Source organism: Ornithodoros turicata, chromosome 1, assembly GCF_037126465.1.
Source record: "Ornithodoros turicata isolate Travis chromosome 1, ASM3712646v1, whole genome shotgun sequence".
In the NCBI taxonomy this organism is placed as follows: Eukaryota; Metazoa; Arthropoda; class Arachnida; order Ixodida; family Argasidae; genus Ornithodoros; species Ornithodoros turicata.
Window position 1 is genome coordinate 203,119,881 of NC_088201.1, and position 24,705 is coordinate 203,144,585.

A 24,705-nucleotide genomic window follows, 5' to 3' on the forward strand; every position below is an offset into this window, starting at 1 on the left:
CGGTAACAGCAGGAATGATACAACTTAAAGCTCGTCAACTGGCACGTGAGAAGAACATCCCACCGTCGGACTTCAAAGCCAGCAGGTGTTGGATCCAGAAATTCATGAAAAGGTCAGGATTCTCGTTAAGAAGGAGAACATCCGTGTGCCAGCGGTTACCGGCTCACTTCGAAGAAAAGCTTCGAGAATTTCAACGGTATGTTATCCGACTTTGAAGGGAGCACTGCTACCCGTTGGGGCAAATCGGGAACGCAGACCAAACCCCGGTTTGGTTCGACATGCCGTCGAACGTCACAGTGGACGAAATGGGAGCAAAAGAGGTTAAAGTTCGCACAACAGGATGTGAGAAACAAAGAGTTACAGTAATGCTGTCCTGCACCGCGGACGGTCATAAGCTCCCTCCGTACATCCTTTTTGCAAGAAAGACCCTCCCGAAAAAGGAGCAGTTCCCGTGTGGTGCCGTAATAAGATGTAATGAGAAAGATTGGATGACCTCCGAGCTCTTCGACGACTGGCTGAAGACCGTGTGGTTCTGCCGCCCAGGTAGCTTACTGTGCCGCCGTTCCATGTTGGTTGTTGATGCCTTCAAGGGGCATACTGGTGATCATAGCAAGGAGATCGTACGGCAGAACGGCACTGACCTCGTAGTGATCCCGGGGGGCATGACTTCACAAATTCAACCTCTGGACGTTGGACCAACTCCGGAAACTGTACAATAAGTGGATGGAATGTGGCGACCAACAGTTCACGCCAACTGGACGTCTGAAGCGTGCTTCGCTCAGCCAGGTGGCGATGTGGATTATGGACCCGTGGAGGGCGATACCAGATGTCATCGTAGCCTGCGCGTTTAAGAAGTGTGGTATTTCGAATGCAATGGACGGTACTGAGGATGACACACTTTGGGATGATTCTGACAAGGAAGCCAGTGACTTTTCTGAGCATGATGAAATGCCAGAATAAAGTGCTTGTCAATACCCCTCATTTTTCTTTTTTTCCCCAATTTTTGAGGCTGTAGTCCGGGGGTCGTCTTGCAATCGGCGGCGTCTTGTATTCGAGTAAATACGGTAGTCAGTAGTTATAGTTAAACTACAGCAGAAGTAGTTAGTGGCCATCACTGCTGGGAGGCCACAACAAAACAAAACAAAAAGTTTAGAAAGGGACATAAAGGGTCACTAAAATGCGAGAACGTGTTCATCTCAAATTAAGTTACATGCCATGTTAACTTCACACTTGTCGTAAATAGAAACTCAGATTCAGTTATGAAGCCACAACAACAATTTTGCCAGATTCTTTCTTGCTTCGCCACTAAGCGGTCGACGTCCCTTTAACTCGCACATTGGGTCTCTTAGTCCATATTGTGCCTGCCATGGAGCAGTTTCGGTGAAAAACATAGGGTGAGTTATAAAGAGGTCATATATTGCTGTCCGAAAGGTGTTGCCAGTGGAAGATTTGTGTTTGTGGGGATTCCGTAAATCAGAATCGAAAAATGCGACACTTAATCGTGCGGCGCATGTATGGAACAGTATGACCGGCCCCATTCCAAATCCACACGCAGACACACACGTGTTTCTCGTACAGTCTCATTGGATGACGCCAAAGACGACTCTTTTCACAGCGTGTTTATACTAAGCAGTAGCGTTGTGTGAACTAATTTTGCGTACACCATACTAATCGAAACACAATGGAAAACTTTCACAGTCACTCCCAAGAATGAGCAAACACGACTGGAAAGATTATACGTGCACGACAGAAATCTCTCAAAAGCACATCCGTTGCATCGCACTCTTTTGTACCCAGGCGCGGATCAAGGGGGAGGGTCCAGGGGTCCCCCCACCTCGATTTCAGACTTAAACATGGGGTTCAATGAACCAGTCCCAGCATGCACCTGGCACTTGTCCATAGCGGACCCCCCCCCTCGGAAAAATCCTAGATCCGCCCCTGTTTGTACCCACCATGCTGCTCAGATTTTTTTTTGTGACTAAGTCAAGTGATCATTTTGTATCACCTTTTGACGTTGAGTCGTGGCTGTCTCCCACCTGCTCCTGTCCCACCAAAATTGCAGTGTTGTAGGGCTCTGTCTTCACTACTACGATATTATCTTCATCTGAACAGCCGTCCAGAGGTTCTTCTTTAATTTGTACCATCCCTCGAGTTGCCCCTAAAGTTAAACATAAAAGGTATTAGTAAGTGACGCTGCAAAGCTTCGAGCCACGTGATACGTAGTCATCTTCGCCTTCCTCCCTGAATCTTGTTACGCTCTGTTACAACTTATCTGTACACATCGCACAAAAAAAAAAAATCTGGAAAACCTTCCTTCGAACCTCTTTTCAAGGGGGCCATCGAATATGAGAACGTAGTAAAACACCGATATGGTAATGTTCGTTGGTAATGTTGTTTGTAATTTGTTGATCTGTATTGAGCCCGAATTCGCACATATTTTAGTGTGTGACACTCTATCGAGATGGCGGCACGCGTTCGAGATGCACCAAACTTTAATTTATTAAAAATCAACGGCTCAACCTTTGTCATCTAAAACATACGTCATTGACTAGACAAAAGCTAGGAGAACATGCCAGTACCAATGTTATGATGATCGTTTAGAGTGTTCACCTGTTTTGTGCAAACAAGACTCACCCATAGGTTTCTAAAGAAGTGATTCCCCCTTAAATGACGTGAGACAGTCGGACGCAAGACATTGCCCAGAACATTTAGTCTGAGTAGTACAATGCTGAACAAAAGTTTAGGAAAAACACTCCGCTGCCTTACTTCCCTGGAGCGACATGGCAGCAGAGGATTGAACCGTACGGACTTGGTGACAGGTAACCCTGTCACCTAGGCAAATCTCTGAAGCTCCGTGCGGTCCCATTGGCTGCTAGCGTGTCACTTTGAAGAAGGAATGCACCATGTGTGTTCCGTAAACTTTTGTCCCGCACTCTACATAGTTTTCACAATCACACTATTCCATGTTCCTCAGGAATATTCCAGAAAGCATTCACCAACTGAGTACACTGTCTATAAAAATCTTACCGTAACTGCTGTCTCTTGATGCGGACTCGCTGCATTCCTGTTGCTGGCCCTGTTCTGGTACGCTAGCGTCATGAGGCTCCGATTTTACTTTCGGGAGTTGACCGCTGAACTTGAGAGAGAGCTCCATCTCTCAGGGTTGAAAATCCCAAGGGCTGGAACTTGATGTCCCAAACACGCAGATCTCCGTCTCTTCAGGTTTCTGTTAAAGAGAAGCCAAACTGTTGCCACCCTTTCCAAAAAAAGAAAAGAACAAACTGTTGTCACACGCTCACAGAATGTGGAGATGTTAGCTTTACGCAACACCAGTGTGGCGCATATCCATATTGGGGTGACACACTTACAGGCAGGGTGCTCGCTATTATATTCAGTATTCTAGGTGTTCCGGGCCCACATCCGATTGAAAAATATGTCAGCCTGGTGTTGGGAAAACTTTCCTGGAAATTTTGAATCGCTTCAAAAAAAAAAAAAAAACAGTATTTTTCAGGGTTGTTTTCCCCGAAACATTGATGCAAATGGAAACAAATGTGGTTACTGCTGAGTCGAACCATTGCCGACCAAACCACAGCATACAATGAGCTAGAAGCTTTAGTAGTGTTCGTCCTCTAGGCATAAATGCGGAGCAGAGCATCCCATGAGACTGCTGTCTACTCAGCGATAGGTAATTAGAACAACCTGTCCACAACAACCAGAACTCCGACATCATACGAACACGATGGCGATCGCTTGGTACGGCCAGACACAGCTCTAGGTTGGTGGTTGTTGGCGGATTAGAGGCACCTAAGGCACTGTTGGCGGGCTGTAACGCATAAAAGGCGCGAAAATTTAATTTTTTAATTTTGTCGCCTGGAAATTTTGGTCTATTTTTCCTCTGACGAGAAAAAACAACAAAATAAACAGAAGAACTGTTTTTTTCCCAAAAATTTCCAGGTTTTTTTCTGGGGCCTCGCATCTGTCCGTGTCAGTGGTGAACTCTAAACGATAGGTCTGATGTTCGAAGGACAGGGCTATAGCCAGCCTATGAACAAGTATTACATTTTTTGCACACTAGAAATGACAAAGACATTATTTATGGAAGGCCTGTCAGCGTGCCTACAAAGTGGACTGTGATCCTTCACGAGAAACACTGGGCTGTGTTACCTCTTTAATCAATATGTGAGTGTATCTGCTGCACACTTCAAGTAGCACAGAAGTCATTTTTAACACCCTGTTTTCTTTCTATAAAACTGCAGAATAGGCCAGTAAGATACACCGTGAGAAGTAATCCACACCACAGGGTCTTGATTGTTGCATAAATTTAATTTAAGTACGTCACAAAAAGCGACTGTGCGCAACGGCGGTGAAGAGCAGTGCCAGCCTGTGATCTGCCTGGAACCTCGCACTGGCACTATAAGGAGAACGCTTGCTGATTGGTCTAGAGAAATGTTGTAACTCGGCTGTGCTGGGTTCTGAAAAAGCCTTTCTCCTCGTTCGGTAATCATTCGTCCGCTTGATCTACCCCCAAAGCCCCCGGAGAACTGGCAAACCTGGTTTGCAGTGGCAAAGGGACAAGGCGCTAACCCCCACTGATCGGTGAACCAGAAAGAGTTCTCCTTATAACATCATAGGTGACGTGGCCTTCCTTGTCCTCCTTGTAATGCCCGGAGTGCTGAATTAAAGGTGAAGGCGCGGACCAGTGTTTATGAGTTTTCTTCTGGGAAAGAAACTACGCACATCAAAACCTTTAGCGCCATTCGGTAAAACGACACACACACTTTCATCAGACGTCTTCATTGAAAAACTTTTTGGACGACCCTCTGTAATCCTTTGAGTCCAGAGACGCCTAGTTGCAATGAAAGATGAAAGTCACTGAAAAGGTTAGCCAGCTGTAGGACTCGAACCCACATCTTCTGGATTGCCGGTCCAGGGCTCTACCAATTGAGCTAAGCTAACACTTTTGCTAAGCTACTTTTTTAGGCTAACAGTAACCTTCATCTTTCATTGTTAATTTCTTAGGCAATTTGAGGCCTTGTATGTATTTGTCCCTTCTATGTTGTTCCAGCCTCAGAACATCAGTTCTTTCATGCCCAGTTGCAGTTTCAACGACCTACAAGTGGTGCCGGCCACTGCCGTTGTCGGCCATATTGTGTTCACCAGTTTCAGTTTTTAATGCACGCAAACTGACATGCTTCATGAAAACGTTTTTCTTTTTTTGTCTGCCAGCCATCTCATACTGCGAAGTGCATCCCAGAGACATAGGCAAAGAGTTCCCATCCCTGGAGGTTGTTTATACGTCAGAGAAATGAGTGAACAAAGGAAGCATTTTACAATAGAAGGAGGTTAAGAAAGCAGGAATTAGTTGCATAAGAAGAGTGACATAGCATGCGCGCTGGAACGTGGATTAGCAGGCTGCAAGCAATACCATCTTTGAGTTTCTTCTCTGACAGACCCATAGTATTTACATGCCATTGTAAGCAGCCATTTTACCAATGATGCCAGTGACCATCCATTATTGAGGGCCTTATTCACTAATGTCACAATGTTGCCACACTGTAACACTGTGTCGAAGTTAACTACCCATGTCCCCGCATTAGTTCGCTGCCATATTCTTTTTGGATGAATATTGATGTCGAAAAAATGGAAACTGCTTGAATATGTTACAAATCACACAGCACAATAACTTTAAAACACCAAACACAGGGTGTGTGTTTTATTTATTTATTTATTTGAGACTGATTTCTCATAAAAAAACTAAGTGACATGCTGTTTTCACTTCAGTCATGTCAGGGCTGGCAGATGTTTTTGGCCATATGTTACTCAACTGTCAAATTACTAATTACCTAAAAATTGTTATTTCACTATTTAATTATATGAGCTACGAAGTTGTCCCAGTGAGAACATCTGTTCCTTTTGGTGACCTGAAATCGTAGCCATTTTCGGAACAAAAATCTGTTCGGTAGATTATTCACAAAATGTTTGTGGAGGAACCCCATTTTTTTTCTTTATTTCGTTCATTGCACATCTTCAAATTCCTGCCTTTCCTTCACCCCCAATGTGAGAGAGTTAAAGGGTACACTGTTGCCTCTTGCGTCCTGGAAAAAGATAAAAAGGAAAAAGAAAATGCATCCCCAGATAAGGGCAGTTCCGATAGTGGCACACGATGCATGTGTCTCTGTTTTGTTTCGGCAAGCTCATCTTCAACACATGAGGCGGCATCTTTGATGCAGCAGGCTCTGTCACACGTTCTCACATTGGATGTGACGGAAAGATGAGTCTCTAGAGATGTGTAATGAACAAAAAAAAGGTGCATAATGTAAAAAACCCCGAGACTAGGGAACAACCCTTCGTGTTCCCTAGTCTCGGGGTTTTTTACATTATGCATCATCTTCACCAGCTCGCTTGCTTCCTAGCCATCTTTTCATTGAAAAAAAAAGGTGTTCCTTCACAAATTTTTTGCAAACTATCTATCGACCAGATTTCTGTTCCTAAGACGGCTGCGATATCAGGTCACTGAAAGGAAGAGATGTTCGCTTTGGGACAACTTTGTAGCTTTTGTAATTGAAAAGTTAAATAATGATTTTTTACAGTTGAGCAACATATAGTCAAGAATGTCTGCAGGCACAGAGATGACTGAAGTGAAAACAGCGTGTCCCTTATAGTTTTTTTAATGAAAAATCTGTCCAGAAAAAAAAAGGAAAGAAACACACATACACACACCCCGAATATAGACAGTTTTCTCCATACATCTCTGGGTGCCGCCATATTGAGGCCACGTGGCCTTCCGCCATTGCCAGCCTTCAGCAAGCTTGCTGTCCTTTTTGCTCCGTTACATTTTGCTTGCAAATCCTTGTCTTAATTCATCACCACAGGTGTACAGCGTGTAAATAATAACAGCCACAGGCGCCGAAACAGAATGGGTGGACGACAGAGCTGTACGTAACGCGTTACAAGGAATGCGTTACTATTTTTGGTAACTAAGTAGCGACTTAGTTACTTTCTAAAAAATATAACTAGGAACGTACCTAATTACCAGAATTGGTAACGTGTTACTGCAAGTTACTCGTTCCTTTCTACTTTTCTTTTTGCTCACTGTCACCAACGACGACTGCCAGTTGTGGTTTCTCCCGAGCACATGGCGGTATTCTATGAGGCTCAAGCATGCGGAAAAATCTCCAGCGAAGGGAAAAGGATATAGTACCAGAGAGCAACGCCTTTCTCATTGCTCTAATGTCCACAGTGTTTCAGCACAATCAATGTCAAGGATCATGTGAAGGCCTCCTTGTGAATGGACTCCCGTCTTTCCCTTAAAATCCCTCATACGGATCACCGCCTCCAACCCTGTTCACTTCTCCGTATGGTGTACATTTAGCCTTGGGCTTATTTGATGCAAGCGCGAGTCGCCAGTGTACATGAGACACTACAACATACAAGACAACATAGGTAGGCGATATAGATAGGTGATGCTTTCGTATTTCTGCTGTCTGGTATGCAAATGTAACGTATAGAAGTAACTCGTTATTTTGAAATAACAAGAACGCGCTCCTTTTATTTGTGAGTAACGGGTAACGTATTTAGTTACTATTTTCTTGAAGGAACGAGTAACGTATTTCGTTCCTTTTTTGGGGTAACGTGTACAGCTCTGGTGGACGACACACGACGAATTCTCAATGATATCGAGATCACGTGAGCGAACTAAATATGCTTTGAATCAAATCAGCTCTTACGAAAACCAGAAAAAATTTTTGCTGAGGTGCCTATCAGTGCAGTGCCATACAGTTTTGCATTATGTAGAGCACTTGTTCTGTCATACGCTGTTTAACAAATATTTTGCACTAAAACCAGCAAGGCGATATGCAACAATATATAACGACCACAGAAATGCACTTCTTTATCTTGAATACCCTGAATTATCTAGCTACTGAACAAGTTGTTTGATACTAAGAATTTGAGTGTACACATTGACTCCTGAGAGAACTGATGTTCTGAGGCTGGAACAACATAGCAAGGACAAACACATACAATGCCTCAAATTGCCTAAGAAATTAACGATGAAAGATGAAAATCACTGAAAAGGTTAGCCAGCTGTAGGACTCGAACCCACATCTACTGGATTGGTACTGGTAAGAGCCCTGGACCGGGAATTCAGAAGATGTGGGTTCGAGACCTACAGCTGGCCAACCTTTCCAGTCACTTTCACCTTTCATCGCATTAATTCCTCTTTGAGATTTGATTGACATGTAAGTTCTATCCTTAGTGCAGGTTATTTATTGTGTCCTATTGGCATTATATCACGAACAACCGTTGCCTTTATCGGGTGTGATACATTGAACATTTGGTAGAGATAATTACACTAATGCACATCAGAGAAAGGGGACAGAGAAGGTGGTAAGGAGGAAATACAAATTGTTCTTAGAGAGGACTGAGGGCGCAAAAAAGAAAATACGAAAGAAGGCGATGTACAGTAGGAGTGTTACCGGAGACAAAAACCGCTGAGAGATCTCAGATGAGCGAACATGGTAAAGAAGACCGCTGGAAGAAATACTCGTGAATACAGCACTCGTGTTTAGCCTGTGTTATAACGTAAAGAAGCTGATAAAAGGCTATCGGTTATCAAGAGTTTTGCAAAAGTGGTACATTCTTAAAATGGATTTAAAAAAATACTAATGAAAAAGTAATAAGCAAAGAAAACTAAAATCTGGAGGAATTGTAACGTGTCTGTTGAGAACACAAGGTGTATATGTACCACAGTTTAAAGACAGAGGGCCCAGGAGTTGGTAAAAAAAGGGGGATGCGTTATACTGTATAATATAATACTGGCGGGCAATGTTTTGGGACCTTTGGGGAAAGCGGGGAAACAAGGTGATAACGTGGGCCAGAAGAAACATTGAGACCATGGGGAGTCAAGGACTGGAATCTAGCAATTAAAAATGACTCTCCGTTCTTGCGTTTGTTGTTGTCATGAAAGCCGCCCGACTCTAAGATGACAATCTTTAAGTGGGTGTTAAAGGCGTGCTCAGGAAGGTTAAAATGCGAGGAAACAGGGGTTGATCACTGATGAACAATGTCTCCTTTGTGTCCGTAAAAACCGTTCCCGCGTGGAATTAGACGTTTCTCCGACATACTGAACGTGACATTTGGTGCAGAAGATTATGTAGCATACATTATATGAATTACAGTTAAGAGAGTGTTTTATTTTAAAAGTGAAGTTGTTTTTGTAGCTATCAATCTGTCTACACGAAACAATAAATTTACAGGCCTCGCATCGTGTTTTGCCACATTGAGCACATCTTGGGGGTCGCTGGTGAATCTTTGACGACACGAGTAGGTTACGTAAGTTAGTCTGTCTTCTCGGAGTATTTGTGCACTGCACTATTTCAGCGTGAAGGATATTCAAATGGCAGGTTTGGATTGTTTTACAGTCATTGAGAGATTTATGGAGCTGAGTGGTAAAAACTAAATTTGGGCTTTCTATTGTAGTTTTAGGTGCTAGTAGGACATCTCTTTCCTTTAAGTTTGACTTGCAGAGGGCATCACTGACTAGAGGGAAAGGATAACCACGGTTTAGGAAGTTTTTAGTCATGTCGCATGCATGTCTAGAAGAATCTTCCTGGTCTGAGCATATATGTTTTAAACGCAAAAACTGTCTATAAGGTACGTTACTTTTCTGTTTCATGTGGGTGGTAACCAGGTTGTTGAACCGAAACGTTTTTCGTTCCGTTTTTCGTTCCGGTTACACCATAAACGATCTGGTACCGGTTCTGCTCCGGAGCAAAAAAATAACTGTTCATACCGGTTTTTAACCAGTTCCGGTTCTGCTGGGAATATTCATCCCCACAAAAAAAATCAATGTTACAAAATGTAAACCCGTTTATTCTCCATACACGGTATTTAATATCAATAGACAGCTGTGAAATTGGTAGCTCCTGGTTCCTGGAGGTTACTGTCTGTTCAAATGGGCTTTCTCCTTTATTGAAACGCATGCTACAAACGAACTTGTTTGTCGTGATGTCATACGTAAAGTACTTTCTTGCTAGGTTGGAGCGATTGCGTCCCATCCGAATATCTGTTGCTACTGTCTAGCCAGTATGCACCACAGCACGAGTACGACACAAATCGACACTTCATTCACAAACGCGCTCGACGGCTCCGTTTTATTTTCTTCGTGTCCTGTCCACAAAAGAGTTGCCACTTTGCACGGGCTTGCCCTCGCGTATACGTAAATGTATTCAACATAGCTGCTCTCAAACAAGGGACGCGTTGCCCGACATTATCGATAGAGAAGCCGTTATGCAGCCCCCTTGGGTCGCTGTTTAGTTGGGGAGAGTTTGGGGGGATCAAATTAAAATTGCAAGATTAAGATTAAGATTGCAATCAAATTAAAACGACACATTGCTAGAGAGTCACATGTACCTCGAAGTCTGTGTGCGTGCGCAAACTATAAACCATTACAAAGGGAGCCTAAGGGTCATACTATACCGACATACATTCCACCGTAACTGTAACCCTCATATAGTATCCATGACATGACTTCAGAGCCCACGACGTCTGTTTCATTCGCCTATCCGTAGTCCAAACCGGCGAAGTTTTTTCTTGGACCGAAAACCGTTAAATATATTTTTCGGTTTCCCTCCTGAGCAAAACAAACGTATACGGTTTTGATTCCGTTCCGGTTCGCACCAAAATAGCGTGTTTTTTTTCTGTTTTCGGTTCCGGTTAGCTCTGACACCCTGGTGGTAACTGTCAAAAATGGAGATACTTGCGTCGATCTGTGGGTTTTTAAAGAACTCCAGTAACAAGCGAGCCCGACCTAAGAGAGGCGGCTACATCTAAGAAGCAAACAGATTGGTGTGAGAATTAAGTGATATGAAAATTTAATTGAATGATGCAACGAGGTAGGAGAGGGAACCTTCATAAGTTTTCGGTTTCGTTTTGAGCTTCCCAGCTCTTTTGGCAACTAACGACTCCCCGACTGCAGAACCAACTTCATTTCCCACTTCGGAAGAATGTATGCAACTTATTCAGATTGTCGTGGAGTCTCCCTTTAACTGAGCCACGAGGTGACCTTTAGCGTGGCTCGAACTCCAGCCTCATCTGTCAGGCTGTGCACCAGGAGTCACCATGCAGAATATTTTCGCTCTGTGGTGCGTCACACCTGTGTAATAAAATTTACAAAAAAAAGAAAAAAACAGAAACAATCTGAGAAAGCGGTCGAGTACAGCCGACACAATGCGCTAATGAAGTAGTGACGGCTCCGTGCTTTTTTTTATTTGTATTTTCTTCCCAGTTCACGCGCCACTTATACATGCTTGAACTGTGCGTCACTGGGCATGTGAGGAGAGTAGCATGCGTCACGATGCCCTCTCACCCTGCGGAGCACCGTTTTCACTATGAAAGAGATTTTTCAAAGGTGTACGGAACAGAGGTCTCATGCTCGCTCTGTAGATCAGCTATGCTCATCGTTCTTTCGCAGGAACTCATTTTATTCTTTGGAGAACAACCGCACAGAAAAACAAAAACTAAAAAATTTGGGGGTCACCTCAGTGCGTCTTTAAGTTTACATTACAAGAAGGCAGTATACAGTCGTGCCTCGTTAATATGGACACTTTCGTCCCCGACCAAAATCATCCATAAATCGAATTGTCCATATTATCGAATACCAAGGAAATAACAAAAACAATGCGGAAGGTTTATTGGAAAAATTCCCGAATTAGTGCCCACTTGAAGACATACTTGGTAGCACATTAGCAAAACGTCGGCAACACGTAGAGCCTGCAGCTCATTTTTCCTCCAAGAATTAAGAGTCGTCTGTAGTCCCACTCCAGCCATAGTAGACTTGACCGTTCGCTCGGCGTTGCTGAAGACGTGGACGCCAGAGCCTGACAACTTGCCTTCACAACTGTGCTGCCTCTGTTCTCATAAGCTGCTGAGTGACTGCACTATGCTTAACCATAGCCTCCTATATACTTCAACGCCTGCCCAGTCGAAGCGGAACCCATGCGAACCGGCCATCCACTGTAGTGGCGCCACATGCACAGGGTATGACGATCATGTCGCTCCGTTTTCTGGCGCGTGATGTTTCGGTTTCGCGTATGACTGCAGCGTCGTCTGCCTGCCAGCTTGTTCTGTCTGTCTGGTGTCAACCAATACCCTCATCTGCTTGCAAGCCTGTCACTATAGATATGAATTGGGAAATTTCTATGCTCTCTGTTTATTTTGAGGTATCAAGTCAAACATCACATGCCAGCAAGCGCAGCGATATGATTATCACAACCCCAGGCATGTGGCGCCGCCACCGCATAGTGCGTTGAACGGCCGTTCTGCCTCAACTGGGCAGGCATTGAAGTACAGGGTTCACCAAGATAAACTTCGGGGTTTGTAACGAAGATAAAACAAATAAGAACAGTGTCGTGAAGCTAAAATAGATGTTAGAGGCCGTATTATGCCCCAAAATTTTATGTCGATACTGCCATTTGGTCCCTTTCTCTGCGGATAAACCGTGAAAATTAGAAAACCACTGCTGACTAGTCGGCTATACCTGTGTTTCAGCTCCTTTCCGTCAGGTGGCAAAACTGTCGAGCGCGGCGTTGCAGACGACATCGAAACCAAGTGGAACTGAATGCAGAGTCGTACTCTGGAACGCCGCGTTCGACCGCTTCACCATCTCACGTAAAGAAGCCGAAACACAGGTATAGCCGTTTAGGCAGCGGCGTTTTTTTTAATTTTCACGATTTATCCGCAGAGAAACAGACCAAGCGGCATTATTGACATAAAATTTTGGGGCATAATACGTCCTCTAACATCTACTTTCGCTTTCCGACACTGTTCTTATTTGTTTTATCCTCGTTACAAACCCCGAAGTTTATCTTGGCGAAGCCTGTATATAGAAGGCTATGGCTTAATGAAAGGCACAGCTTCCTGCACGAGGGTCAATCGCCCGTGGACGTGTTTGGAAATGTCATGACATCATACAGGATTTTCCAGGCTCTTCATATCCGCAAATAACTCCCTTTCCTCTTATAGTTCTTGTGGACGGTTGCGAAGGAGAGGGCATAGGTCCCTACGCAAGAGAACGTCCTACTTTCAAAAGTTCTCCCGTAGAATGTGGGGAAAGGCTTGCCCTCCATACCAAGACCGTGCCTAATAACGAGACAAAAATACGTGGACTGCATATGGTCTGTACCTTGCCGGACCGTCCATTGTCCGAAAAGCGAGTTTCCATATTAACGAGACAAAAATGCATCGAAAAAGTTTGGTGCTCCTGCGAAAGAACGACGAGCGCATGGAACCCACAGAGCACGCGCAATGCACTGCTCCGCCCACCTTTCAAAAACCCTCTCCACATCCAAAGAGCGCATCGGTGAATCAGAAGACGTCGTGACGTATCACAGGACCAATGACGTCCAACGACACAGCTCAAGCATGTATAAGCGGCGGGTGAGCCCAGAAGGAAAAAAAAAAAAAAGAAACGAAGATAAAATGTCCTGAGCAGCTTCTGCGCGACTGATTTCACTGACTGTCTTTTGTAACTTTTATTGAGCATTGACAATACGCCGCAGAGCAAAAATATTTTGCATTGTGGCTCCTTGTGGACAACTTCACAGATGAAGCAGGGTTCCAGGTCATGTTAGATGCCACTTTCATGCTCCTTTAAAGCCTGGGAAGCTGTCAGACGGTATACATGAAGGTGTTTTGCCAACGGTGTCTGCACTGATGAACACATCTGAATACACTGAATGGGATGCAGTGAAATCACGTTTTTTTTTTATTCTTGTTAGTACGAGCAACCAGAAGCACTGCTTGGTTCATATTTGGTCAATTAGAAAATACAACAGCAAACGACATTTGTTTCGTAGTGCTTTGGATGTTTTGTTGAGTGGCGTCTAACCATGTTCTGGCTACCCTGTGTCTCGTCGTCACCTGTTTCTGTTTTACTCTGGCCTGGCTTTTTGGGTGCAGACGACAAGCAATGCCGTGTGCGGCGGTTTGAGGGTGTCACAACGAACTGAACACAGGAGATAAAGAACGAGCCAAGTGTAAAAATGCGTAAGAAAGGCACGGGGTGTAGAATGCAAAAGAAAAGTCAACAACACCTTATCTCCCATAAAAAAGGTTTTGTTTCGAATTGAGGGCAATCTGTGCTTGCCGTTTGCGGTATCTCGTAATGAAGCTTTCACATTTTGTCGAGAGAACTCTGTAAACTGTTGTGATAACCCCATTGCCTTCACATCTCAGTTTTGTCGCAAAGGCCATGAGGCCTATCGTGTGGCAAAAACTTAATGACTGTATTCACTTAAGTCCATAACCGTAAAGGCCATAAGCTTGATCGCCTGTCAGAAGGGATATTACTATAACACGTTCCACGATATCACTTTGTGAATATTGGCTTGTCTCAGAAGGACACAGCTTACCGAACCCTCATGACATGATCTTCGAGAACATTCACCACTTGAATATGTAATTTAGAAAAAATTTACCACAACTATTGCTTCCTGGTGGAGAGTTGTTGCGGTGCTGTAGCTGGATCTGGCCCTCTTCTAGCAGGCATGCATCATCAGGAGCTTCCAATTTCACTCCCACGGGATGACCACTGAACTCTGGTGAGAGCTACATCTATTGTAGCTTTCAATCTAAGAGGCTGCAACTTGATGACTCTGAGACACAGGCAGCTCTTTGTTAATGATGAGTAAAAATGTTGTCCTGGAAAGATGCATGAGAGAGAGAAATTGGTGAGAGAGCATTATAATAAAATACCTATCAACTGTTGCCTTATGCTCAAAAAGGTGAAAATGATGGCTCCCAGCAAGGCAGAGGAGATGACATCTCCAATTGGAATCACTGGATGTGAAATTCCGATTGCAACAGAGGTTTCTCATGCCACTGAATTTTGGAACAAAAATTGAAGTGTCTTTCAAGGACCTCTTAAGGGCTGAGCTATCATTTTGTCTGAGATGTAAAACACAGTTCATGACCTAGGCTTCAAGACTTCGCAGAAATATTTATAAATGACAGGTACCACATGAGATAATACATGGGAGCTGCACAATATCAGTTCGCACGCGCCATATTGAGAACTACTGAGCAGATTATGGTGCAGAAATAAACATTTATTAACAAGTGGGTGTCGTTCATTTCTCGCTGCCGATTCCTATTACAATAAAGAATGCCAACTCCTGTGGCTTCGAAGCTACGGTTCAGACTACGGCAAAGCGTAATTTGCGCGAGCACCTCTATGAAAACAATTAAAAAAAAAAAAGCAAAAACGCAACGTCGAGAGTTTTTAAGGAGTGTATAAAAATATCACGTTTTCCAGACCTTGAAAATGGCATTTTGAACCCCCAGGCTATTGTCGCGCCATACTAAATTTATACTTATACTTGTGTGGTATTTTTGAGCACCTTTTTAAAAGTACAATTCCAATAACCACATATTCAGACAATTCCACTATCATGACTTACTATATAACTGTTTGCCAATATCATTGCCTAACTCTTCGTTCAACTTTCGCCTTTCCCGCCAACGACTTTCTCCTCCTTTCGTAACTGTAACGCGAAACCACCTTCCGGCGCGCACTCACTCCCCAAGTGTTTGTTTTGTATATATTTAGTTGAATAAAGTGTAGCCTCCGCAGTGGTACCGGACCATGCTCTGGACCTATATAAGCAGCGTCCTGGGCCACTGCCGGGGGTCGTTTGTTGGATCTCTGGAAACTGTCTCGCCTCTTGTCACTCTGCCTCTCTAGCACCGCTTCCCGCCTTGTGTGAGGACTTGTATCTTCCCTCGGCTGTGGAAGTCGCGAAAGAGGTAAACTCCCCTTCCGTCTGTGGAGGCTAAGTTTTTCCCGCATGTGTTGTGTGGAGCTTCGGCTCCCCTTCCGGCTGTGGATGCTTAGGTTTTCCCGCCTGTGTCGTGTGGAGCCAGTAGGGTTCGGAGCAGACTAGTTCCCAATAGAGCATTCCTAACCGCGACAAAAGTGGTGGAGGTGCGGGGCAATTATCCCTAATCTACCATGAGAGCGACTCCCCAAGACGCGATCAGTGTTCACGCTTTAACGGCGAGTCAGAAACGTAACCGTCGTCGCCGCCTTTTGCAAGCAACACGCCCAAAACCCGCACAACCGATTCGTTTCCCATCCAAAACATCCGAAGAAGAACGCCGGAACAAAATAGATCATCATTTCAACCGCCTATTCGAACTCGCAGAAGAACTAATCAAAACTCATGCCCAGCAAGAAAAGTAAACAAGCGCCCAATATAATGGCAACCCCATCAGCACGACCGGCCGTGGGAGCACCCACCTTTAAAGGAGGTCCCGATGAGAGCGTATCCGAGTGGCTGACCTGGTACGAACACGTTTCGGGGATCAACGGGTGGGATCAAGAAGCAAAAGTTAAGTGCCTATACCTCGCACTCGACGGCGACGCACGGAAGTGGTATACCACCAAGATGCTAACGGGAGCACAGCTCACCTGGGAACAGTGGAAACACGAACTCACGCAGAACTTCGGTGGGCGGCAAACGACGGAATTATTCCACTTACATCTGTGCGGCCGCACACACCGTCCACTGGAGACACCGGAGCAGTATTTCTACGACGTGCTTCAGCTCTGTGCTCGGGTGGACCCACAAATGACTGAGGCGTGCAAACTGCGGCACCTCATGAAGGGACTGCGCCCAGAAGATATGCAGAAAATGCTCCTCGTCAATCCATCGACGTGCGCCGATTTTCTGCACACTTTGCAACGCATCAGCCAAGCAAACATCATGTCTCTCCCAGCGACGCATTTTCCACAGGGGTTGCAGCAGCTCGGCCTCGCTCAAGCGACAGTCAACGCAGGGTCGTCGCCACCACCAGCCACCGTTCCCCATCCCACACTGCTCCACAGCGCCTTCGTGGAATCCGCACCAAGCGGCTCAAACCATCAACGCCCGCAACCACAAGATGACCTTGGGGCATCCCTGCGCTCCCTCGAAAAGCGACTGGCTGCCATGGAGGTCCATCTTCGTCGCACCCAAGCGCGGTGGCCCCCGGCAGGAAGAGGGCGAAGCGACGATGGCAGGCCCGTGTGTGACTATTGTCACAGACGGGGTCACATTTACCGACAATGCCATAAAAGAATGCGAGACGAACAACTGAGCTCGGCTCAGCGAGACCTACCCCCACGAAATTTGCCCGTAGCGGGAAACGGGAACGGCCAGATGTAAGGGGCACGTCTGGCCGCCCTACCGCAACGCTTTCGAAAAATGAACTGTTGAAGCTACCTGTGAATGTACAAGGACACGTTGCAAACTTTATAGTGGACACAGGGTCAGCAGTGAACATTATATCTTCCCATTTTTTATCATCGTTATCTTCTGTGACTGTACAGCCAGCACCGCATGTGTTCATCAAGACAGTCAGTGGCGATTTGGCACAACCAGCAGGACAATGTGTTTTGAATGTGGAATTTTCGAACAGTTTAATTCTTCCCATGTCTTTTATCGTTTTGAAGGACTTCCAGTATGACGTTCTGGGGGGAATACCGTTTTGTAGGGACGCTAACGTTGTTATTGACTTTTATAATCACGAGCTGCACATTAACCAAGAAACCTTTTCTATTAACCTTAGTGAGCGTAATGCAAATTGTGTAAATAAAGTGACGCCCGTATATAATGTTTCCCAAGTGCGTATCGAATCGGGAACGGAAGTGGTTCTGCAAGTAAAGGTTCAAAATGATGGGCTACAACTTGTCGAGTCGTACCCTAAACTGTCCAACGGTTTATCAGTAGCACGTACTATCACGAACGTGCAACAGCAGAAGGGATTCGTTCGCGTTGCAAATTCAACCTCCTCGCCCATCATCATTCACGCCCATAGCAAAATTGGATTGGCCACCTCCGTATTGAATACCCAGCTCTGCGTAGTGGCACCCCAAGAAGGAACGCCAAAAGACGACGGAGACATTCGGTTTGGACCCCACGTATCAGCCCAGGATCAAGCCGCGCTACACAGCCTGCTTTCCAAATTCTCCCACCTGTTCACAAGAAAGGACAACCCTATTCGTCGGACGCATTTGGCGGAGCACGCGATAGACACCGGTAATGCGGCGCCCATAAAGCAGCATCCCTATCGTTGCTCTCCCTACGAACGAGAAGTAATCAGGGCTCAGGTGGATGAAATGCTGGCGGACGGTGTCATTCGGGAATCGAACAGCCCGTGGGCTTCTCCGGTGGTCCTAGTGCGAAAACCAAACGGGACGTGGCGTTTCTGCGTCGACTTCCGGAAAGTCAATGCCGTTACGAAGAGGGACGTACACCCGTTGCCGCGTATAGATGACATCCTCGACGTTCTACAAGGCGCCAAGTACTTTACAACCCTAGACTTGACGTCCGGCTATTGGCAGGTCGGTATCCGAGAAGAAGACAAGGAAAAGACAGCTTTCGCTTGTAATGCAGGACTTTTCGAATTTAATGCGGTCCCATTCGGACTGTGCAACGCGCCGGCCACTTTTCAGAGGATGATTAACAAGGCACTTGGTGGTCTCCTTTGGAGAGTGTGCTTGGCGTACCTGGACGACATTGTCATCTTCTCCAGGACGATGGAAGCCCATTTGACGGATCTCGAACAGGTGTTCCGGGCCCTGGATAATGCTAACCTGCGCCTAAAATTAGACAAGTGCAAATTCGCGGAGAAGGAGATCAAATACCTCGGACACGTACTCGACGGGGAACATATTAGACCGGATCCGACCAAGATTGCAGCTATCCAGGAGATACCATCGCCAAAAAACAAGAAACAGGTCCAAAGCTTCCTAGGGATCGGCAACTACTATCGGCGCTTCATCAAAGACTTTGCACGTATAGCCCGACCCCTGACAAACCTCACGAGGAAGGGTGTGCCATTTGCGTGGACAGCCGAGTGCGAAACAGCTATGGCAACCCTTAAGCAACGCCTTGTCTCTCAACCTGTGCTCTGCCACTTCGACCCAACAAAGCCGACGGAAATTCACACGGACGCCTGCGACTATGGTATTGGCGCTGTCCTCGTGCAGAGGGACGGTACCGAAGAACGTGTGATAGCCTACGCCAGCCGTCACCTTAATCGAGCTGAGAGCAACTACAGCACTACGGAAAAGGAGTGCCTTGCTGTTGTGTATGCCTGCCGCCAATTTCGACCATACATATTCGGCAGTTCGTTTACAGTTGTGACCGACCAGTCCAGCCTCATCTGGCTGATGAATGTGAAAAATTCCAACGGACGACTCATCCGTTGGTCCCTGCTACTTCAAGAATTCAATATCACGCTACGCCATCGAGCAGGTCGAAAGAATAACAACGCCGATGCCTTATCCCGCCTTCCTTATGATCCAGCACCGGAAAGTGATGAATCTGTCCTACCGCTTCTGGTCACGGATCAAGGGAACATTGCGGAGCAGCAGAAAGGAGATCCATTCTTGGCCAGAATAATTCGACATTTGGAAAACCCGGATGACCCGGTTGATCGGAAGGTAAAAAGAACAGCCAGGGCATTCCGGATGGTCGACGGTGTACTCTACCGTAGAGCAAAGAATGAAGAAGAAACGAGGTTCGTGCTCGTTGTTCCCGGGTGCCTACGTCCCGAAATACTTCGAGCTTGCCATGATGATATAACGGCAGCGCATTTGGGTATCAAGCGCACCTGGGAAAAGGTACGAAGCAGATTTTTCTGGCCGAAGATGTTTTCCGACGTTACAAAGTACGTCATGGGATGCAAGGACTGCCAGACACGGAAGGCTCCTCCTCTCAAGCCAGCGGGGTTCTTACAACCCATTCCTCCTGTTTCACGCCCCTTTCAGCAGGTTGGAATGGATTTCCTGGGCCCCTTTACGAAGTCTAGGAACGGTAACCGTTACATCCTTGTGATGACGGATTACCACTCTAAGTTTGCGGAAGCCGTTGCTACGCCGGCAGCCACTGCATCTGAGGCGGCAAAAGGGTTCATCGAGAACATCGTGCTGAGACATGGCGCCCCGGATAAATTAATCACGGACCGTGGACAGCACTTCGTGGCTACGATGATGAAAGGAATACTGGCGCTGCTGAAGACAAATCACGCGACCACGACGGCCTACCATCCGCAAACAAATGGACTCTGTGAAAGATTCAACAAGACGCTTGTCGATATGATAAGCATGTATGTGTCGTCCAACCATCAGGACTGGGATGAGTTTCTTCCCTATGTGTTGTTCGCCTATAACTCGTCACAGCAGGAGACGACAGGGCACACGCCATTCTTCCTCCTGCACGGATACGAGCCTGCATTTCCTATTGACGTGGCCCTGCAGAACCGTTACAATGAGCCTTCCTCTCAAGATCCGGAAATCATACAACAGCGGCTCCAGCTTGCACGGGAAATCGTCGCTGAAAGAGAGAGAAACGCACAAGAGAAGAACAAGGAGCGCTACGACCAACGTAGACGGGGCCAAAACTTCCAGCCTGGAGACTTCGTCTATGTTTGGTCACCGCCGAGGTCAAAGAAACGGACAACAAAGCTCCTTCATTGCTATCATGGTCCATTCCGCCTCGTCCGGCAAACAGCCGAGAACGACTGGGAAATTGAGAACAGAACCGGTAGAAGAACTGACATTGTTAATGTTTCTCGTCTGAAGCCGTATTACCCGACGTGGGAATTACGGGAAGAATCAGAAGGCAATGAAGCTCCGGAGGAAAACGAAGGTTCCAACCACGGCAATGTAAGCGGCAGTGAGGATGAATCGGGGGATGACGAGTTCTTCAGCGCTAACGACGCGTCGGACGACGAAGCGGATTCCCGACATGTGACTAGCCTTCCGCAAGCGCGCCCAATTGGGAACTCAGATTGCCGACCTCGACGTCACGCGCGACGCACTGAGCGACCAGACTTTTTATATTATTGAGTATTGGACATGAGTTATATTGTCGTGTTTGAAGTGCACCTGTAGTTTTATTGTTATTATTACCTGTGCAGAATGCTTACTGTGTAGAATATTGATTTGTACTCAAGCTGCCTAAGAGTGGGGACACTCTTTCTTTGTACGGGGAAGATGTCGCGCCATACTAAATTTATACTTATACTTGTGTGGTATTTTTGAGCACCTTTTTAAAAGTACAATTCCAATAACCACATATTCAGACAATTCCACTATCATGACTTACTATATAACTGTTTGCCAATATCATTGCCTAACTCTTCGTTCAACTTTCGCCTTTCCCGCCAACGACTTTCTCCTCCTTTCGTAACTGTAACGCGAAACCACCTTCCGGCGCGCACTCACTCCCCAAGTGTTTGTTTTGTATATATTTAGTTGAATAAAGTGTAGCCTCCGCAGTGGTACCGGACCATGCTCTGGACCTATATAAGCAGCGTCCTGGGCCACTGCCGGGGGTCGTTTGTTGGATCTCTGGAAACTGTCTCGCCTCTTGTCACTCTGCCTCTCTAGCACCGCTTCCCGCCTTGTGTGAGGACTTGTATCTTCCCTCGGCTGTGGAAGTCGCGAAAGAGGTAAACTCCCCTTCCGTCTGTGGAGGCTAAGTTTTTCCCGCATGTGTTGTGTGGAGCTTCGGCTCCCCTTCCGGCTGTGGATGCTTAGGTTTTCCCGCCTGTGTCGTGTGGAGCCAGTAGGGTTCGGAGCAGACTAGTTCCCAATAGAGCATTCCTAACCGCGACACTATTCAGAGACCTACACACTGTCCTAGCTTCATGTCTATGAGCTTTCCTTTCAATATTTACGACGTCCAACTAACCTACTTTTCCACTGTTATATTCACAGTGTCACATTTATGATGCCTCAAAGTGGAATGTAAAGAGTGCTTTCTGAGTGATACCTGAAGCTGCCCTGTATTACTGAAGACTGTTCTCCCTTTCGAACCTTGTCCACTTGTGACGAGATGTGTCGTTCGTAAGTGATTCCAGTTTGAACGAGTTACTCATGTGATCTCGCACATCCATGCGCACATCTATCACAAAACGAATCGTCCGTCAGTTCGATTGACTGACGCTTCGTGCTTCGTACTGCTACAGTTGCGGCTGTATTGCCCGCTGTCAGTAACTGCTGCTTGCAACTCTTAAGCCACAAACGAAACCACAACTGCCATCGGCTGGAGGAAACTTAATAGGGCTTAGTGTATACACTCGAAGGTTTTGCAAGTACCCTTGGGCTGCCGGCTTGCGATGTTAGACACGTCTACCATTTCACTAAACAAACCAATACAGCTGGCTTTGTTTACAAATCGCAGGCAGTGCAAGCGAGTGCTGTGCACCACCGTTGTTGATGAATGGCGCTAAGTGTAAGATAGCATAAAATAGGGTTAAATTTTTAAGAGTAACACAATTGTTAATTATTACTCGCATATCTGATTAAATTTTCGTTGTTAGCGGAGAATACACTCGAATGCCCAAGAACCCACGAAGTTCAAATAACTCGGGTGACGTCGAAAGTTGGCGTCGTCTGCTATGTCGCTATGAGCGTTGATGCTGTTCAAATCGTTCAAATGACTCCAACACTGTAGAACGCGTAGAACGTAAAGAAGTGAGGATGTTCGACAAAAGACAGAGGTTCTGAATGGGTAAGTTAAAGCTTTCAGCGGCCTCAAGTAACGCAAGTTGCTCTTCTGCTGATGGAGACACGCAGTTGGGGGTAACAAACCTTGGTTTGGTATTTCTGGAGCTACATCCACAAATGAAACGCTCAAATCATCAGGAGATAATGCTAACAGACAGCTTGGATGCCAGCGCTGGCATGAATTTTACACAAACTATCGAGGTTGACGTTACATCTTCCCGGCTACAGCACCGCAAAGGGCACTGCCCCAACGACCGTCTTACAAGCCGCACGTTCAGACACCTGGGGCGTTATCATGGGGCCGCTCTCCGATATATGGAGGATCCCCCCCCCCCCCCCCCCCCCCCGCACACCTTGGTCTCCCTCCACTGTGTACTACGAACTCTGAGAGTGAAAGTTCCATGCAATATTTCTTAGGCTGGAGGTGTGAACCACAGCGTGAAGTCTGGCTATCTCACATCATATGATACTATAGGGCACTGCACAGGGCACATTTTTAGGCCCGGCCCGGCCTCCCTTTGATTTACCCACCCGGGCCCAGCCTGACAGCCGCACATCTAGCCCAGCCCAAGACTAAAGGATTCTAAGTTTCTCTGCCCAAGCCCGGCTTGAGCCTCAAAAATTTAAAGGCTACACGGCACGGCCCGCTGTATCAGGCTGCAAAATTTGACCGTTGCTAACTAACAAAGGGGTAACACAGGCTAGAGCCCGACCTAGGCCCGGCGATGTACGGGCTCGGCCCGTACCGATTATAGTCTAACCGGAGCCCAGCCCAGCCCCCCAAAAAAGCTTTACGCGGCCCAGCCCACAGGCCAGGCTCGGGTTTTCGGGTGAGCCCGAGCCCATGCAGTGCTCCAAATGACACAATATTTTGAGTGAGGCTTTGTGGACTGATGTTCTTGTATGGCAATATGTAGAGTGCTGGACAAAAGTTTATGGAACACGCTGCGGAGCATTCCTTCCTCAGAGTGTCATGTTCCGTCAAGCGTTCTCCAGCACTGTACAAGTAAGTTGCAATACAGGGAGTAACCAGACTTCAAAAGTGGGCGGAGGTGACTGTGACTTGAAGTTTTAGCCTTCTCCTCTTTCTTAATTATGTGTGTGTGTGTGCGTGGGGGGGAGGGGGTTGAGGAGCCCCCACAGTCTAGCATCATCAGATAAAAGCTATCTTGTTTGAAGTAGAAGAAAGGAAAAGAAAAGGCATGGAACCTGTACGAGCAATTTGCTTTTTTTGTCTTGTGCTGAGCACACAACTACTTTCGTGCTGGAGTAAATGCGTAATATGCTTTATGCATCTGTACAAATTCCACGGGAACTTAAATTTGCAATTTTGCAAGAATGCCCAAGGAACACCCTGAAGAATGCCCCTGCAGAGTTCAACCTAACTTTCTCTGAACCTCTCTATTTCCCTCACCCAAATCTCGAATTTTCTCCACTCCCCTTCTACCCCATTCACCCCGCCGGTACTTTGATGGCCAGAAGTGGCAACGATAGTTGCAAAATGTATGGCATAACTATAGGTTCAGAAAGCGTACTTAGGTGGCCGTCGCATGACTTGAAGCTTTGCAATGTGGCTTACTTTTCCTTCTTTTCTGTTTTACTTCAGGAGCAACAGCTGGGATGTGTCCTATTAAAGAAGAACCTCGAAAGGACTCTTTGAATGATGATCCAATCATAGAAGTGAAAACAGAGGCTTACAATGTTGCACCTTTGGCAGGACAGGAACCAATGGGACACAACTGTGACCCAGTTTCAGGAGGCCGGCACAAAATGGTCTAGGGCACTTGTACAGTGCTGGACAAAAGTTTACGGAACGCGCGAGCGGCGTATTTTCTCTGGGCAGAGACACCCTAGCGTCGAGCGGAAGCGGGCGAGTCCACGCGTTCAGAGGGATGAAAGAGTGCGCTTGTGGCGACCCACCGTGGTAGTAGTGGTAACTTTGCTTTTGAGTGTAACGAACGCCAAAATGGCTTCGTTTTCGGTCTGCTCCACCGAGTGCGAGTGGCTATCGCGGGAAGGAAGTCTCCCCGCTATCGGAGAGATAACAGGGCGCTAAGATGAATTGAGGTGACAACGGGCTCGCAGTGCCCAGCGTTTTTCTTTTTTTATTAGACAAAAACAGAAGAAAAGAGCGTATACCCTTGAAC

General features: G+C 46.3%; 1 protein-coding gene and 1 long non-coding RNA gene across 3 annotated transcripts in view; one reads left to right on the top strand and one right to left on the bottom strand.

The window, feature by feature from the left end:
* Positions 1 to 22,253, bottom strand: part of LOC135378964 (zinc finger protein 883-like) — a 32,090-nt gene extending 9,837 nt beyond the window's left edge. The window contains exons 1-4 of the mRNA XM_064612162.1: positions 21,822 to 22,253; positions 14,478 to 14,700; positions 3,028 to 3,226; positions 2,006 to 2,158 (exon numbers count right to left, since the gene is read on the bottom strand). Coding sequence (XP_064468232.1) covers positions 2,006 to 2,158; positions 3,028 to 3,154 — 280 coding nt within the window. The 5' untranslated portion in view covers positions 3,155 to 3,226; positions 14,478 to 14,700; positions 21,822 to 22,253. The remainder of the gene's footprint in view (positions 1 to 2,005; positions 2,159 to 3,027; positions 3,227 to 14,477; positions 14,701 to 21,821) is intronic.
* On the top strand, positions 4,357 to 24,332 carry LOC135378965 (uncharacterized). 2 transcript variants are annotated; one of them, XR_010418653.1, is made up of 3 exons: positions 4,357 to 4,631; positions 21,767 to 22,562; positions 24,165 to 24,332. It is a non-coding gene; the product is annotated as an uncharacterized LOC135378965 (long non-coding RNA). The 2 variants fall into 2 exon arrangements; XR_010418652.1 differs by lacking the exon at positions 4,357 to 4,631 and adding an exon at positions 7,610 to 7,686.
* The last annotated feature ends 373 nt before the right edge of the window (positions 24,333 to 24,705 follow it).